Raw genomic sequence first — 15,427 nt, forward strand, 5'->3', positions numbered from 1 at the left:
GTTTTGAGGAAAAAACATCCACTGTAACAGAGCTTAGTTTTTATGTTATGGTTACAGAACTGCCCCGGCCTGTTATTTTGAAACTTATGAGAACCTGTCCAAAATAATTCAATTTAAATTATGAAAAATCTAGGTGACAAACAATATATAGTAGAAGACTCTATAAAAAAAAATGAACAATAAGTCCTAGGAAATTTCCCAACTTGAGAAAATTTATTTAGTTTATAAAAATTGGTCTATAATTTTTTCAAAACAATGTTCAATTGCAAAATGTTTATAATTTTTATATAAATGATTTTGGAGATCTGTTTTTTGGGTTGTGTTCCTGACATGTTAGGACAACCCGAGTAAAAAGATGAAGGTTAAATATGTTTTCTATATTTTTTGATGGATTTTACAAAATTGGTTAAACAAAGATCCAAATTGTCCTCAATTGTTTATCTTAATACCTAAGCCTCTATTAAATTGCTAATCATAATGAGTAATGAATAAGACTTGATTTGTGATATCTGATGCAGGTTAACTGAATATGTATCATGCATAATGAGGCATAATCTTGAAATAGATGAATGCATATGTACAACATATAATTGTATGCCTAAGTGAAGTATACAATTGATATATTTATATAATGCGTGGAGTCCATATGCCCTGTGAACAGTTGTATGTACATAGATGTGCATAATATGCTTATGTGATAGCATGATATGAAAGATGATGTTATTTACATACATGAAGTAAATTGCATGTAATGCTATGCTTAAAATGTTGTATGTATAAGTATAGATGATTAACCTATCATGATTGTGATAATGCATGTTGATTGCAGTTAATTTTAAATTTTAATGATAATGACTAATCAAACTTATGCATGTTAGTGCCATATACATATTGTTGCGTATGAACCTTGTATGTGGTTGTATGTTTGCATTAGCACATTTAACAAGAGAGTTAATTAAAGAAACGAAATGTAAAATTAATGCTCTTGTGGTTTATTGAGAGAGAGTAAGCATGGTATAATGGGTGATTTTGTGAGGATATTACTCAAGCACGAAATGTTGCTTTGTTCTCTACCCAAAGAGTTAGAGAAAACTATCATGACTTGTTCGCGGTGTGGTAAGTAAGACTCATGAAAAAATACTAATATATCAAATTGTTAAGATTGAGAACTCTCTCAAATTTATTATCTCTTCTCTAGAAATATGACCAGTACTAAGGTGTAATGTATGTTAATAAGTCACAATTGTATAAATGAATAAGCATGGGTCGCACCTCCAAAACAGGGTAACTCTGTATTGTACTTACAGATTAATGGTAAAGTGCATTAGTTAGAACAGTGCATGCATCATTTAAGAAAGAAAATAATAATTAAAGACAATAATTTATTTATGCATGAAAGACTCATACAACCCAAATGGTAAGTTTATGCATTACATAAATGTTCATGCATAAGTATGATTTTTATGTAATGTTGCAAACCATAGCATAAAATGAGTGTGCATGAATATATCTTGATGTTATAATATTTCAAATTTATAGCATGTTGCATGATTATTGACGGCTAAGAAATATGTATGATTTACTTTGATATGTTAGATGTATTATGAGAGATGCTTTGTCTTAATTTATGTTGATATAAGTATGTTTATTTTCTACTCAAACTCAGGTTTTCTAACTTCATTAATTTAACAATTTTAGGTTCGGAGGAGGCTAAATGATTTTCTTCTACGTAGCTTACTACCTCTCGAAATGGTCATTTTTTGTTTCCTCACTTCTGGAACTTTTGGCTTTGGAGATGATGTTTAGTGATGGTTTCAGATCTGAATCATTATGGATGATTTGAATCATTAAGTATTATTTAATTTAATTCAATTTAATTAATAGTGATATATTTTTATTATACTTTAATTAGTGAATAGTTTGGTACAACAACTTTGACAATCTCAAATCGAATGTTTTCGTTGATTTTTATAAAAAAGTAATCTTTAAAAAATCAAATTATAAATCAACGCATCATACAAAAAATTAGTTTTTATTTAAATAAAAATTTTAAAATCATGTTTTAGTGGTCTATTAAAAAGGTTAGTTTTTAATAATCCAAAAACCAGTTGCTACCGAACAAAACATGTAGATCACATCTACGGTGTTAGTAGATGTGAAGAACAATAAACAAGGGAGCTCGATCCCCATTTGCTGGGTCCATTGCATTTACAATCGACTAACCTATATTAGAACATTAAAAATATGAATTTTATATTAATTAAAAAAAAATTCTAGTCCTCCTGTCCTTATATTCAACAACATTCTTCGTATTCGTGTCTCGTGTTTTTCTTAGTCCGTGTCGACGTGTCGGCCTCCTATCTCCTTTCACCGATGGCGGCTTTAGTACGCCCCTCTTCTCTCTCTCTCTCTGATCCATCGTCATCGTCGATCTGCTGAGGAATCGCAAGAATCCGGTGATGCGCAGAAGTAGATACGAACCTCCCTCGTCTTCTTCTTCTTTCCAGTCTTCCTCCTCCTCCTCTTGTGAGACGGATTACAAGTTCCTTCTTTTCTTTCCTCTCTGTTGTCTTTTTCATCCTTTCTCATTCCTCTATTGATCGCCTTCGTCCATTCCTTTGTGTTCCTCCTAAATTAGTCATTGCATTCATTTTTTCTTGTTTTTTTTCACGGCCTACTCATGGTGGAAGGGAAGAGAAACATGGAGCCTTTCGTGGGTCTTTGGGGTTATTATGGTGTGTTAAATGTACCAAAAAAAAATAAGATATTTCTGCGATGGATATGGAACTGTTGTATGTTAATGATGTGTGAAGTTTGGTGTGAGCGATATCTTGATGATGGTTTTGAATCCAAACCTGGGGAAAAAATGGAGGGGTACAGAGAGATGTGAAAAGGTTTATATGTAGATTGGTTTGATGGGAGAGTATGTAGATTGGTTTTAGCTAGATCGTTGTGTCCTGATTTCGATGAATATGGGTCTGAGATTCAAATGGTAAACGCAGATTCTGTGGGGAAGTGTGGTAGATGCATGAGATGTGATTGACAGATGATAGAAACAAGTTTGGAGGTGCCAGATTTGTTGACAAAGAAAAATGCATAAATTTTATCAGCCGGTGAATTCGAAATTTTGCATGACCATGATTGTTGTGAATAATTGCCTTAAACCATCATACTATGCATAGGTTTTTTTCATTAAAAATTATGCATTGCAGCAGGATTTAATTCATTTGTAATGATGCATTTTAGAAAGAATTTGGTGTCTGAGCATTCTGTTGCATTACCAAGTTGCTGGAACAGTATTAAGTTCTCTGTATCCATTGCTTTCTCCTTGAGAGACATGGTGATTTTCCACAGATTTTTTAAGCCATACTTTGGAACAAGTGGAAGCAGGCGTGTTGAGATGTAGCATGTTTTGGGAAGCTCTGAATATCAGAATCAACAAGTGTTGTTGTGGACCAAAGTGATGTTCCTGCTTCTGGGTTATAACCCTACCTAATAATCACAGTTTAGGTAAGTGCCCCTGTACATTATAAGGCTTTTAGTATGAGTCGCATCTTTTTCATGTAATGATGCTTATGTGCTTTGCTGCCTACTTGATTGCGGGGACAGTCGCTGCTGTCCGCGCCCCACGCATCCGAGACACTCTGGAACATGGTGTCTCATCCGTTCAGTGTAGGTATCCCACGGTGTTCCACCCCTCCCTCTGGAGCAGTGATGTCTAGGACACCTTGGACAAAAACCAAAAAAATAAAATAAAAAAAGGAGCAGAACATTTGGGACAAAAAATTGACTTGTCCAGGACACTTCCTCGCTCGGCCAGCAGTGTGTAGACAGCCCTGTTCTATATATTTTGTCCTCGCAATCAAACACCGTTGTACTGGTTTGGCTTTTTTTCTGTGGAAAAAAACTTGGCGCTGGATTTGTCTGGCAACGGGAGCATTACATAGAAACCGCAGGACAAATGATGCAGCAATCTTGCACAGCTCTTAAGGTTCTTCACAGATTTATTCTTGTGAATATCATCAAATTATCTTAATTGTTACAATGTTGCAACTTTTGAAAGTGCCACTATATTTTTGGGTTCTTTCTGCTTGTATTCAGTTCCTAGCATATGATGGAGATGATGGTGTTCGTGGAAGTGCCATATTGATGAAAAGGTAAGCATAGACACAACTTCTTCCTATCTCCAAAATCAATTCATATAGGCAGCTGTTTTGTTGTCTAAATTTTAGTGTCTATTAAAACTGTTCTGTATTCTTCTTTAAACTTTGTTGAAGCTGGAGAATGTGAAAGAGGAAAAAGTGTTTGAGAGCAAATGCAATGAATTGCTGAAGTTTTTGAATGCTTTACCATTTGCTTGATTAGATGGCCATTGTGGATTTAAAGAACGAATGGACTGCAACAATATTCTTGATGGTAGTATTGGACGCAGGAAGAGATGAGAAGGTAATTCAAATAAAGAAAACAAATGGGGATCACTCTTTTATGGAATGTTTTTTGGACTTTGATGATGTGGAATAGTCTCATATTGAAGAATCTCAAAAAAGTTGTGGGCTTTATAATCTACATGGAGATTCTAACACTTGTTTCATAGAACAAGAGAATGGGATGACTACCCCACATGTGCGTGCTTACTCGTCGCGCCCCGTCGGGTCGGGCTGAGCCGGGCCGTACGGGTATGAGTAATTGGCTCTATTTTTGTCCCGCATTACTATTTTTATTTGGATTAAATAATGGGTTAAGAGAAATGGATAACGGATTATTCTGTTATCGGGTCACATCACTTCATATTTTGTAACGGGTCTCTTTTACGTTTTGTAACCGTTCGGAGGTTATAAAACGTGGTTAGAGGGCTGGATTTCATATACGAAGACACTTGTGACTCTTGCATTTTTTGGTTTTCTGTCTCCCTGATATATCGCTCTCTCGGTTTTTCCTGTGGGTGTTCCTCTGAAATGGAAGTTCTGCAACATATGTTTGTTGAGGTTGTCTTCGAATTGCGGTCTACCATCGGAGTGCACCGGTTCAGATCGTCGAGGCTATTATATTCTGGGAGAAGGACGACGGACCTTTTTTGCACCGTATGTAAGAGCGAATCTTCTCTAAGAAGAGTATTCTTATATGTTTTAGCCTTTCGCAGAATAATAATATGTTTTATTTGTTGTTCTTATTCTGTTTCGTGCATATGTTTGATTTGTTGCCTTTATTTAGATTTTGGTTTTGAACCGGATATGACATGCTTGAACCTTGTTAGGATGTGAATTAAATGTTTTATTTGCATGTCAAAATCTTATTTACAACATGATTCTGGTTTTGATTCTAACAGCTAGAGTTTCATGTCTCCTTCCTTTTCTGATCTTTGCCTTTGTGGGTATGTTAAGAACCTGACTAAGAAGTCTTTGTTTAGTAAGCCATCGTTTAGTATTTCTTTTTCTGAGGGAGAATAAGATTTGCATCTAATTGAGAAAAAATGGTACGTGAGTATGATGTGATATCACCCTCTCAAGCTCAATAAAGGGAAAAACCGAATCCTCAAGAAGAAACAGAAGGAAAACACCCATTAAACACAGTGAGTTGGTCAGAAAATTCTGTTTTGACCAATCCAAAGAATAGGTTGGTCTGGCCACTTCCTTCGTGCCCTGCAAGTGAGTTCCCATCTGAGTTGCTCGAGAGCGAAGTCAGGATTGCTGCTGATATTTCTGAAAATACATTGGTTCTGCTCCATCCATACTAGTTTCCAAGCCATCAAAACCCAAACACTCCACAAAATTTTTCATTTATTTTCCTCTTGGGTGTAGATGGCTTGTTATAAGAACCAGCCTAGGAAAAGAGATATTGTCCTCACTATTTGCCTCAACTTGTTGTAGATCTTTTAATCGGTCCTCCCAATCATGCAAATACTTGAATTTCTCTTTCATTTTTTTGCCTTCTTCCATTGCATAAGATTTTTTCACACAAAAGCAAGTTTCACAAGCAATCTTTGGGCTGCCCACCTCCCACTCAATGGTGACCCCTCCTACCATTCTTGAATAAGATCATCTAATCCTGGAACCCACAACCACCAAAGCTCTATGCAAAACCCATTTCTTGAATAGTGCTCGGGTCGGCCCAAGATAACTAAATAGGCGTGTGATCCGAGATTGATATAGGATCAGTATACGCCTGCAATTCATAGCTAGTTTTGTTGCAGCATATGGAAGAAAACAAAATACCTATCCAGCCTACATAACATAGGTGTACGCTTATTGGATTATATATTTGGATCCTTGCATAGGTAGTTGTGATAAGTTCCCTTGATCCAAGAAGGCAAATCTCCGCATGTTTTGTGTGTATTGCGGGGGTCTATTAAAGTTTTCTATTCAAAGGAGTGCATTGAAGTCACCACCTATAGACCAACAATTCATTGTTGTACTAGGTACAATCTATTCAGGACCGGAGTTGGTTCGAAATTGGAAATGTATACCGAAATTGAAAATTCACCAATATATGCCTCCAACCCGTTTATGTCCTCCCTCCAAACAACAAGGATACCCCTAGCCCGTCCCTGCGAGGGATGCGCGGTGAAGTTACAATGGGTTTGAGTTTGAGTTTGGTTGTTGGATGCCAAATGGGTCTAAGTGTCCAAGTGTTGACTCAATCTGAGCCAGATTTGATCCATATTGTCAGATCCAGATATATATTATATGACCAAAATCCATGTAAGATTGGGAAGAAATACTTAGAATCTGATACATAAGTATGGTTCTATATGAGTTGAACTCAGGTCTAATCTAAGCCTGCTTACTTTTTCCGGAAGCATATCAGGTCATGCTGAACATGAACGTTTTTGCTCATGCTGACATCGTGGCCATCCGATTTGCATTTTAAAAAGCTCAAAAGTCAACAAAGTCATATGGCATTCATCCAAAATGCAAACAGACGGCCACGATGTGGGCATGAGCAAAAATGCTCATGTTCAGCATAACCTGATCTGCTTCCACTTTTTCCATGTAGATATCGATATACATTATTTATTTTCTATAGATACAATACCAAATGGACTCATATGGTAACTGGATCATAGACATAATGTGAGACTTGAAGAGAAAGAACTAGATCTGTAACAAGATCCATTCTTCAAAAAAATTAGATCCACGATAATGATTAGGTGAATGTTAGTTATCTGAATGGTTAAATTAGTCATTTTAACATATTGTTAACAGCAAGCTTGACAGAAACCTTCTTTGGGGTATTTGATTAACCCAACCCAATGGTTTTGTGGGTAACTGAAAACTGTAGAAGGTTTGGTGCTAATATTAATTGTAAGTTTTGATGCACATTTGTAAAATACCCAATTCCTTTCCCTCTCAGGGCACGTTTGGAAGTGAGAATGATGTAGGGAAAGTGATACGAGGTGGGAAAATCGTGTGGTTTTTTTTTACCCTTCGAATGTAGAGAGACTTTTTTTTTAGAGTTTTTCTAAAAAGTATACTTTTTAATAAGAAACAGGAAAATTTTGTGGGCTCTCTCTCTCTCTCTCCATCTCACCACCATCACCACCCACCACCATCCATCTTGACCACCACCACCCGCCACCCACCATCACCACCGTCGGGGGTCGGGGGTTGGAGGCGAAGAGAAAGAGGTGGAGCATGATGGCAGCGGCGCCCATGGACTCACGGAAGAGGAAGTGTGGGAGGCCTAGATAGGCAGGGGAGTCGCGAACGGACTAGAAAAAGAGGATGGAGGATGCCATAAATGGGGCCGTCGACAGTTTGACGCCCGGAAGAGAGAAGACGATGAAGAATAACCACCACCACCAATTCCTTCTTCTTCTTCCTCCCTTCATTTTTCCTTTTATTTTTCTCATGCTGCACAAACAAGTGAACAAAATTTATTTAGAAAAAATATCATATCAAAACTTCTCATAAGAAATGTGCCTTTAGTTTTTCTTGATTTAGCGTGAAAAAACCACTGCTATAGTCTGGATGTCCTGTTACAGGCTGAGAGGTATCACATCCACCACGGACCTGAGTCGGTACAGTTGTTTCATGTAATCTCATAAAAGTTGCATAGCTCGTGTATGCATAGAAGAATTAACAGCCTCATAAAAGTATTCATAATCCTCATAGCCAACATCCTCATATCATTGATAGAACCTAACTTGTAAAACCCATGGTACAAAACCTCAAATATAATACAAATCAATAAAAGAAACAAACTAAAGAAAACTTGAGAGAGAGGTTATGGTCATACTGTATATAACTAAATTACTGGTTATATCCCATCACCACCGCACATCTCACTTGATGACGGTGTGTGTGGACCCTGTATTATATATAACCAAATTACAGGTTATATTCAATCACTACTGCACACTTCTCACTAGATGAAAGTGTGGGGGGGTCTTTATTGTATATAACTAAATTACTGTTTATATTCCATCACCACCGCACATCTGGCTTTATGAAGGTGCATGTGGGCTGTGTTCTCACATATCCCAAGTGAAATGCACGGTTCACAAGCAAGATGCCCCGTTGAAATTGAATATTACCGATGATTTGTTATACACAATATGACCGTACCTGCTCTCAAAACTCAAACATGCTCAACCAAGGAGCTTACTGATGGCAAGTGCATTACTGCATAGCCTGGAGAAAACTGCATTCCTGTGTATCAATGGAGACTTATTTATGCTTTGATCCTTAAACCCTTGGTTGCACGTCTCCACGTCAGTCATGGCTGCAGTCACCCATGTGTTAACATCTCCATACGATTTCGTGTTGAATGCCGCGATCGAATTCTCGAGCTGCCCAACGGCATCCGCATACTCTTCCAAACAGTCGCTAAGGCACTGTTGGATGGCTGGATCAGTGTTAAAATTCGACATGTTGGTGACCCGCGAGTACGTAACCTTGGCATGGTTTAGGCTCACTTTGACCGAGATAATGGCTAGGTTGGTCAAGTCCGTGGATTTGCTAGAAGGATCAGTGCTTAGAGAGGAGAGGCATAGGCGACGGTACATGGTGTGGTTGCATACCTGATGAGCCAAGTCTGTGTCATCAAATGACGCAGAGATAGAAAGAGAAGGGATGATAGAGCATGAGAGAAGAAGAAAGACAGCAAGGGGGAGCATGGAACAATGAAAGGTAGCCATCTTTTTTCTCAAGGACTTGATCAGGGAGGGTGTTTATTCTCTTGCCTATACTTTAACCTATAAGAAGTTATATGTTTATATATATATAGCTGAGTTTAAATTTATCAAATTTCTGTTAAGGGTTTATTTTGGGGAGTGGGGGTGCTGAAGGTGGGGAATTGGGTTATGTTTTTTTCAGGTTTGGGGGTCATGTTAGCACTTGGCATGAGTACACGCAATGCGGTAATCCGTTCAACTGCGTTTGTGCTCTCTCTCTCTCTCTCTCTCTCTCTCTCTCTCTCTCTCGTTTGTGACCAGGAAGCGTACGTAACGGTAACTGTGTAAAAGGCTCACACACGTAGAACAGTTTGAAGCCAAGCGTTTGTAACTGTTTGGAACGTGGAATCATAGTTACTTGTGGCTTTGGTTGTGACTAGGGCTGTCAATGAGGCCGGTTTGTATCAGGTACCTGGCCCGACCCGAACGCAAATATCCAGGGGCATAAAATGCACCGACCCCAATAATATTCGGGTCTACCCGATCAACCCTATCAGTAAGTGGGCTAGGTTTTGGATATGACTTTTTTCGGGCACCCGGCCAACCTGGCTTTTTGCCAGGTATTTGACCCGAGCCGAGTGTTTTATCTGAATTTTTAATAAAAATAAATTTTTGAAATTATGAGTATCCGGGTTTAGGACTTCATTTTTGTGACCCGATAAAAGAAACACAACAATTTGTTGTTTGGGTGGGATCGAGTATATCCTCATGAATCGGGTACGCAACCCATTGATACCCCTAGTAGTGATACTATTTCAGGAATTGGTTTGTAAAATCCAAGGGTCGTGGCTTGCCATAAGGTCGGCGCTAGGTGTATAGGGGAGACGATTCAGCTGTATCGGCCGATACCCATAATTGAATCGTTCTGTATTTGCCAGAAAATTAAAAAAATATTATGTGTCACTCATAATGTGACATGTAATAAAGCTATTAAAATAATATTAAAAATAATAATAAAAAACTTTTTCATATTTTTTGCATTTATTTAAAAATAATCGATTCAGGGTGAAGCGTGTAGATTTTCTGCCGATACGATGTGTATCGGTCGATAAGATACTGATAACATTGGGGGAGACCTCAAGGGTTGTATAAATCAGAGGCCTGCCAACGTGCAGCCATTGATGGAAGAGTTTTTTCCTTAGCCAAGCCCCCAAAAAAAAGTGAGGGGGGTTTGTGTGTGTAGGCATTTTTGTGCATCTGCATGGTGAGGAACGTTTACAACAACAAAACAATATCTGCCAAATTCTCATGAGAAATCGAAAATATTTGTATTTAGGTAAAAGTAAATAAATTACAAAAATAAAAAAATATTTGCAAAAAATGGATCACCAGTTTTCATGAAAAATAGCTGATAAAAATGTAGATATCATGATGAAATTACAAATTTCATATTTAAATGAAAAAATATCTCGATCTTTTGACGTTTAAATGGTTGCCTACAATATAATGTTTTTTGCATGATATCTGAAAATATCCTGACATTTCTCATGTCATACGCATTTGTGTACATGATATTTCAAAAATATCCTGACATATAACTTGTCATGCGTCTTTGTGTGCATGCCAAGTCGTTGGTACCATACTGTCTTGTCTAGCAAGAAACCGTAGTTGCAATCTCTGTTTGCTTGATCTAAACCTATGCATGCTTTTGACATGGTTCATTTTTTAGAGAACTTGTTGCAGATCGAGCAAATAGCGATTAAACAAAACAGAGCTTGATCAGGATTGATGAGACTGATTAAGCTCGATTAGCTCGTTTAATACACTAATACTGGCATGCAAGGACATTTTCTTGCGAGTTGGTCGTCCATCCAAGAGATGTTAGGTTAAAATCCCTGTCTGCTTGACCCGAGCCAAGCTATACTCAGGTCAGCTCAATCTTGACCCAAGAGTAGCATGGAAGAAGTGATGACCATGGACAGTTTGCAATTAAGAAGCCAATGTCGATCACAAGTTAATGGTTTAATAATCAGCTGCTTGGTCATCACCTTTGATAGAAAGAGAATCTTTTCATTTCAACTTTCTCCTGTATGATGTCTATATTAGAGGCAATGACAATGACACTTTTATTGTCACAAAATAATAGAGATTAAGTGACAGGTTGTGAAAAAAATGACGTTTTCAAAATAATAGAGATCATGGCTCTATATTCCACTTTAATGCTAGATCTGGCTACAGTTCACTGCTTACGATTAGACCATGATACTTTCTTTTTTTTCAACGACCCAAGCAGTTCAGGCTTGGTTCAAGCTCACTTGCATGCAGCCCGATACCAAACTTGAAAGCAAGAAATCTGATCGGGTGCCTCGAGGGCAGGGGTCCTAGCCTCGGAGTTTTACACTGCCGATTGTAGGTATGGCAGGCTGAGCTACGATGATGAGGTCATCGTGCTTTCTTCGGGTTATGAATCAAAAAAAGAAAGCAGATCGGGTCGAACCGTTGATGACATTTTCAAAATATAACGCCACCAGTTCTGCAACATGTGTCCTGTTTAAGTCCCACAAAAAGAAGATAACAGAATAGCCTGCATGGTTAACTCCATGTTTTTTTTGCCGCCTCTCTCTCTACATTCCCTCTTCCCTAAACCAAACAAGGAGGAGAGAAGGTCCGAAAGAGGCAAGCAAAAAAAATGGCTTATTCATCCTCATGCATCTCTGCCACCAGATTCCTCCACCCTTCAACCCACCCCAACAATCCCAAATCCCTCCCCACTTCCTCCTTTCTAGGCTCCAACTCCAAACTCTGCAACCCATCTTCCCTCTCGTTCAGACCCCCCTCGCAGAACCTGCTCCTTTTCGAGCCTCCTCAAGCACAAACCCCCCAAATCCTCTCATTGGTACAATCATTACAACAATAAAACATAAAAATTATTCACTAACATCATCAATCTCTTTCTTATGGAAGATTAATGTTGCACTTTCTTTGTGTTGGCGATTATGGATAGGATACAAGTTCCTTAAGTTTAGCTAATTGTTATTATTTTTAGCTAGCTATTTTTTTTGTATCCTTATCCACGTACTTACCATATCTATCGTGGGTTTTTTCTAGATCTTTCCTGGATTGGATGCTATCTTGGGAGATTGAGTTAGCTATATTTACCTTGAGAGATATTAGCAGTGAGATAACTGAATATGAGAAAGTTTAGCTGGTTCCTTTCATGGATGTAGGCAAATCATTGTTTCTTTGTATTGCTGAGTGTGCATTATCCTCCTTGTGTTTTCCAACATGGTATCAAAGCACCTCCTTTCGATCCAGTATAGCATTTGTTTTTTATCTTTGTGACGGGTTGCTTCTTCTTCTTCCGTTGTCTGCTTCTCCCTTCCAAGGTATTTCTCTGATCTAGTGTGTCATTATGGATGTCTCCTCGCAAAGCCATGTGAATACTAAAATGGTGGTTTAAGAACAGAATCTCACCCTTAAGATTACTATTGTTCCATTAAATGGAATAAATTATCTCAGTTGGTCTAAGGCAACTAGCTTGTTTCTGAGTGTAAAAGGGAAGCTGAGATATGTTACGAAAAAAATTCCTCATCCCGAACAGAATGACGTTGATTTTCACGAATGAGAGTCTGCAAATCATTTAGTAATGTCATGGCTCCTTAATTTCATGGATCCAAGCATCGTTGAGGGATTTCTTTTCCTCGAAACTACCCAAGAAATGTGAGAAAGTATTCATGATGTGTACGGTGAGCAAAATAATCTTGCTCGAATTTATCAAATTCAACAAGAAATTTCTCTTCACACTCGACAAGAAAAACCTTTTCATTCTTATCTGTGGGCACTCAAGGGACTATGGGACGAGCGTGCCTAGTACTGCCTTGTCTCTGCCGATGTAGAAATCATTAAAAGGCGTATAGAAGAGGATAAAATTTTCAAACTATTGGCGGGTCTTAAGCCCAATTTTGAATCTCTGAGAAGTCAGATTCTTATAATGACACCTTTACGCACCTTCAACATTGTATGTTCTATCATTCAATGTGAGGAGACCAGATGAAAAGTTATGAACCCCTCCTCTCAAGTCACTGAATTTGTGATTGAGAAAATGGTGTTCAAGGCATTCCCCACCACCACGGCTATCGTTGATTAGAAAGACTTTTCAAAAGGCATAATTTTGTTGCAGCTACCGTAAGAAGGCTAGTCATACAAAGGATAGGTGTTGGGAGCTTCATGGCAAACCTTCTAAAACCATGACAACTGGTTTCTCTAACCAAAAGGACTCCTATGCAGCAAACTTAGTGTCTATCGCTAATCTTGTGAATGGCTTGCAACAACTTAATAAGGCTCATCTTGCAGTTCGTGATCCCACCGACCAAACTCATGAAGACTCGGTAGGTATTACTCATTGCTTTACTACTCAAACTTTACCTGAAAAATGGATTATAGACACTGGAGCATTCAATCATATGACAGGACAGGTGTCACAACTTCATGATATTCGGTACACTATGGAGAAATCCGTATGCATTGCCGATGGGAGCAAAGTCCTGATAAAAACAATCGGTACAACCCAATTTTTTTATAAATATGTTGCTTCAAGATTTCTTTACATCCCAAGTTTTTCTGCTAGCTTATTATATGTTAGTCGCATCACCCAGAGCCATAGATGTTTAGCAATTTTTTCAGCTGACAGTGTAGTTTTTCAGGACCAAAGGACACAGACAGTGATTGGTAAAGGGCACCAGCGCGATGACTTGTATTTTTTGGATGACAATGCTAAAGCTTTTGTCGCCTACAACTCCAAGGAATTGAGCATATTATGGCATACAAGATTAGGCCATCCCTCACAAAGAGTTCAAAACTAGTTATTACTGCATTTACCTTATGTTTCAAGTCCATGTGATGCTTGCAAATATGCCAAATCCACTCGTCTACCCTTTTCTCATTCTAATAGTAGATCTGAGATTATATTTCAATTGATTCATTCAGATGTCTAGGGACCTGCCCCTATAACATCACATTTGGGGTATAACTATTTTGTTACCTTTATTGATGATCACTCACGTGCAACTTGGATTTATTTTCTTAAAAATAAAAATGAAGTTTCAAGAGTTTTTTTGAAATTTTATCAACTGGTCTTCGCCCAGTTTGATAAGAAAATCAAGGTCTTGAGGTCTGACAATGAGGGTGAATTTGTCAACGCCACTATGAGAGATTTCTTTAGTAATCATGAGATTTTACCTCAAAACTCTTTTGCAGGGACTCTACAACAAAATGGAGTCGCAAAATAAAGAAATCGACAGTTACTTAATGTTGCCAGAGCTATTATGTTTAAAAAAAATATCCCTAAAGAATACTGGTCTGAAGCTATTAGAACCGCCTACTATATTTCAAACTGTCTGCCCAGTTCCTCTATTGAAGGACGTATGCCTCTGGAAGTTGTCTATAACAAACCCATGTCTATTTCCCACTTATGAGTTTTCAGATGCAAGGTATTTATTCACCTTCACGCCAAAAGCAGAGATAAACTTGAACTCAGATCAGTAAAATGTGTCTTTTTGAGTTATTCTACAGTTAAAAAGGGCTACTGATGTTTTGATCCTTACCAGAACAAATTTTATATCTCTAGAGACGTTCATTTCTTTGAACATGAATACTTTTTTCATGAACCTGTTACTTTCTTTGATGAGGTTCATCCGCAGGGAGAGATTGGAATGGGAACCAATTTGGTTCTCCCAAATGTTCAAAATTGTGATGGTATTCCCACAGCAGAACCTCAAAACTCACCTAATCCTACTCCCAACACCCAAATCAAGTCCAACTCAAACATTGCTGATGAACCGAACTCCAATGTAGTTAGTCTTGCTCTTACAGTTGCTCCCACTACAAGATCTAATTGCATCTCTAGGTTACCTGAGTGTCTGAATGATTTCTACACCTATTTGGTGCCATCCTCATCCACACATTCCACTTCTCACCCCATCCAGAACTATTTCTCACTTAAAGGCCTCTCATTGTCTTACATATCCTATGCTCTAAGTGTTTATGCTCACCGTGAACCCAACATTTTTCAAGAAGCCAATCTTAACCCCAAGTGGAGAAAAGTTATGGCAGTGGAAATCCAAGATCTCAAAAAAAAGATACTTAAAAAACCGTCTATCAACGTGAAGAGAAAAAACTTGTAGGATGTTGTTGGATTTACAAGATCAAGTATAACAACAATTAATGGCTCTATTGAAAGATATAAAGCATGACTCGTTGTGAAAGGCTACACTCAAATAGAGAGAATTGACTACAATGAAATCTTTGCACATGTAG

The 15,427-nt window shown here is 38.0% G+C and overlaps 1 protein-coding gene across 1 annotated transcript; it reads right to left on the bottom strand.

Annotated features, from left to right (window-relative positions):
* Window positions 1–8,587: 8,587 nt before the first annotated feature.
* LOC149844257 (putative invertase inhibitor) lies at window positions 8,588–9,136 on the bottom strand. The gene has a single exon (XM_090001064.1). The coding sequence runs from the start codon at window positions 9,134–9,136 to the stop codon at window positions 8,588–8,590; it is 549 nt and encodes a 182-aa protein (XP_089857190.1).
* Window positions 9,137–15,427: the final 6,291 nt, after the last annotated feature.

This window comes from Nuphar pumila, chromosome 3 (genome assembly GCF_984573655.1).
Source record: "Nuphar pumila chromosome 3, dmNupPumi1.hap1.1, whole genome shotgun sequence".
NCBI lineage: Eukaryota > Viridiplantae > Streptophyta > Magnoliopsida > Nymphaeales > Nymphaeaceae > Nuphar > Nuphar pumila.

What these genes read in the sequence shown, in the direction of transcription:
- LOC149844257 (XM_090001064.1), bottom strand. Translation starts at nt 9,136, where the DNA reads ATGGCTACCTTTCATTGTTCCATGCTCCCCCTTGCTGTCTTTCTTCTT.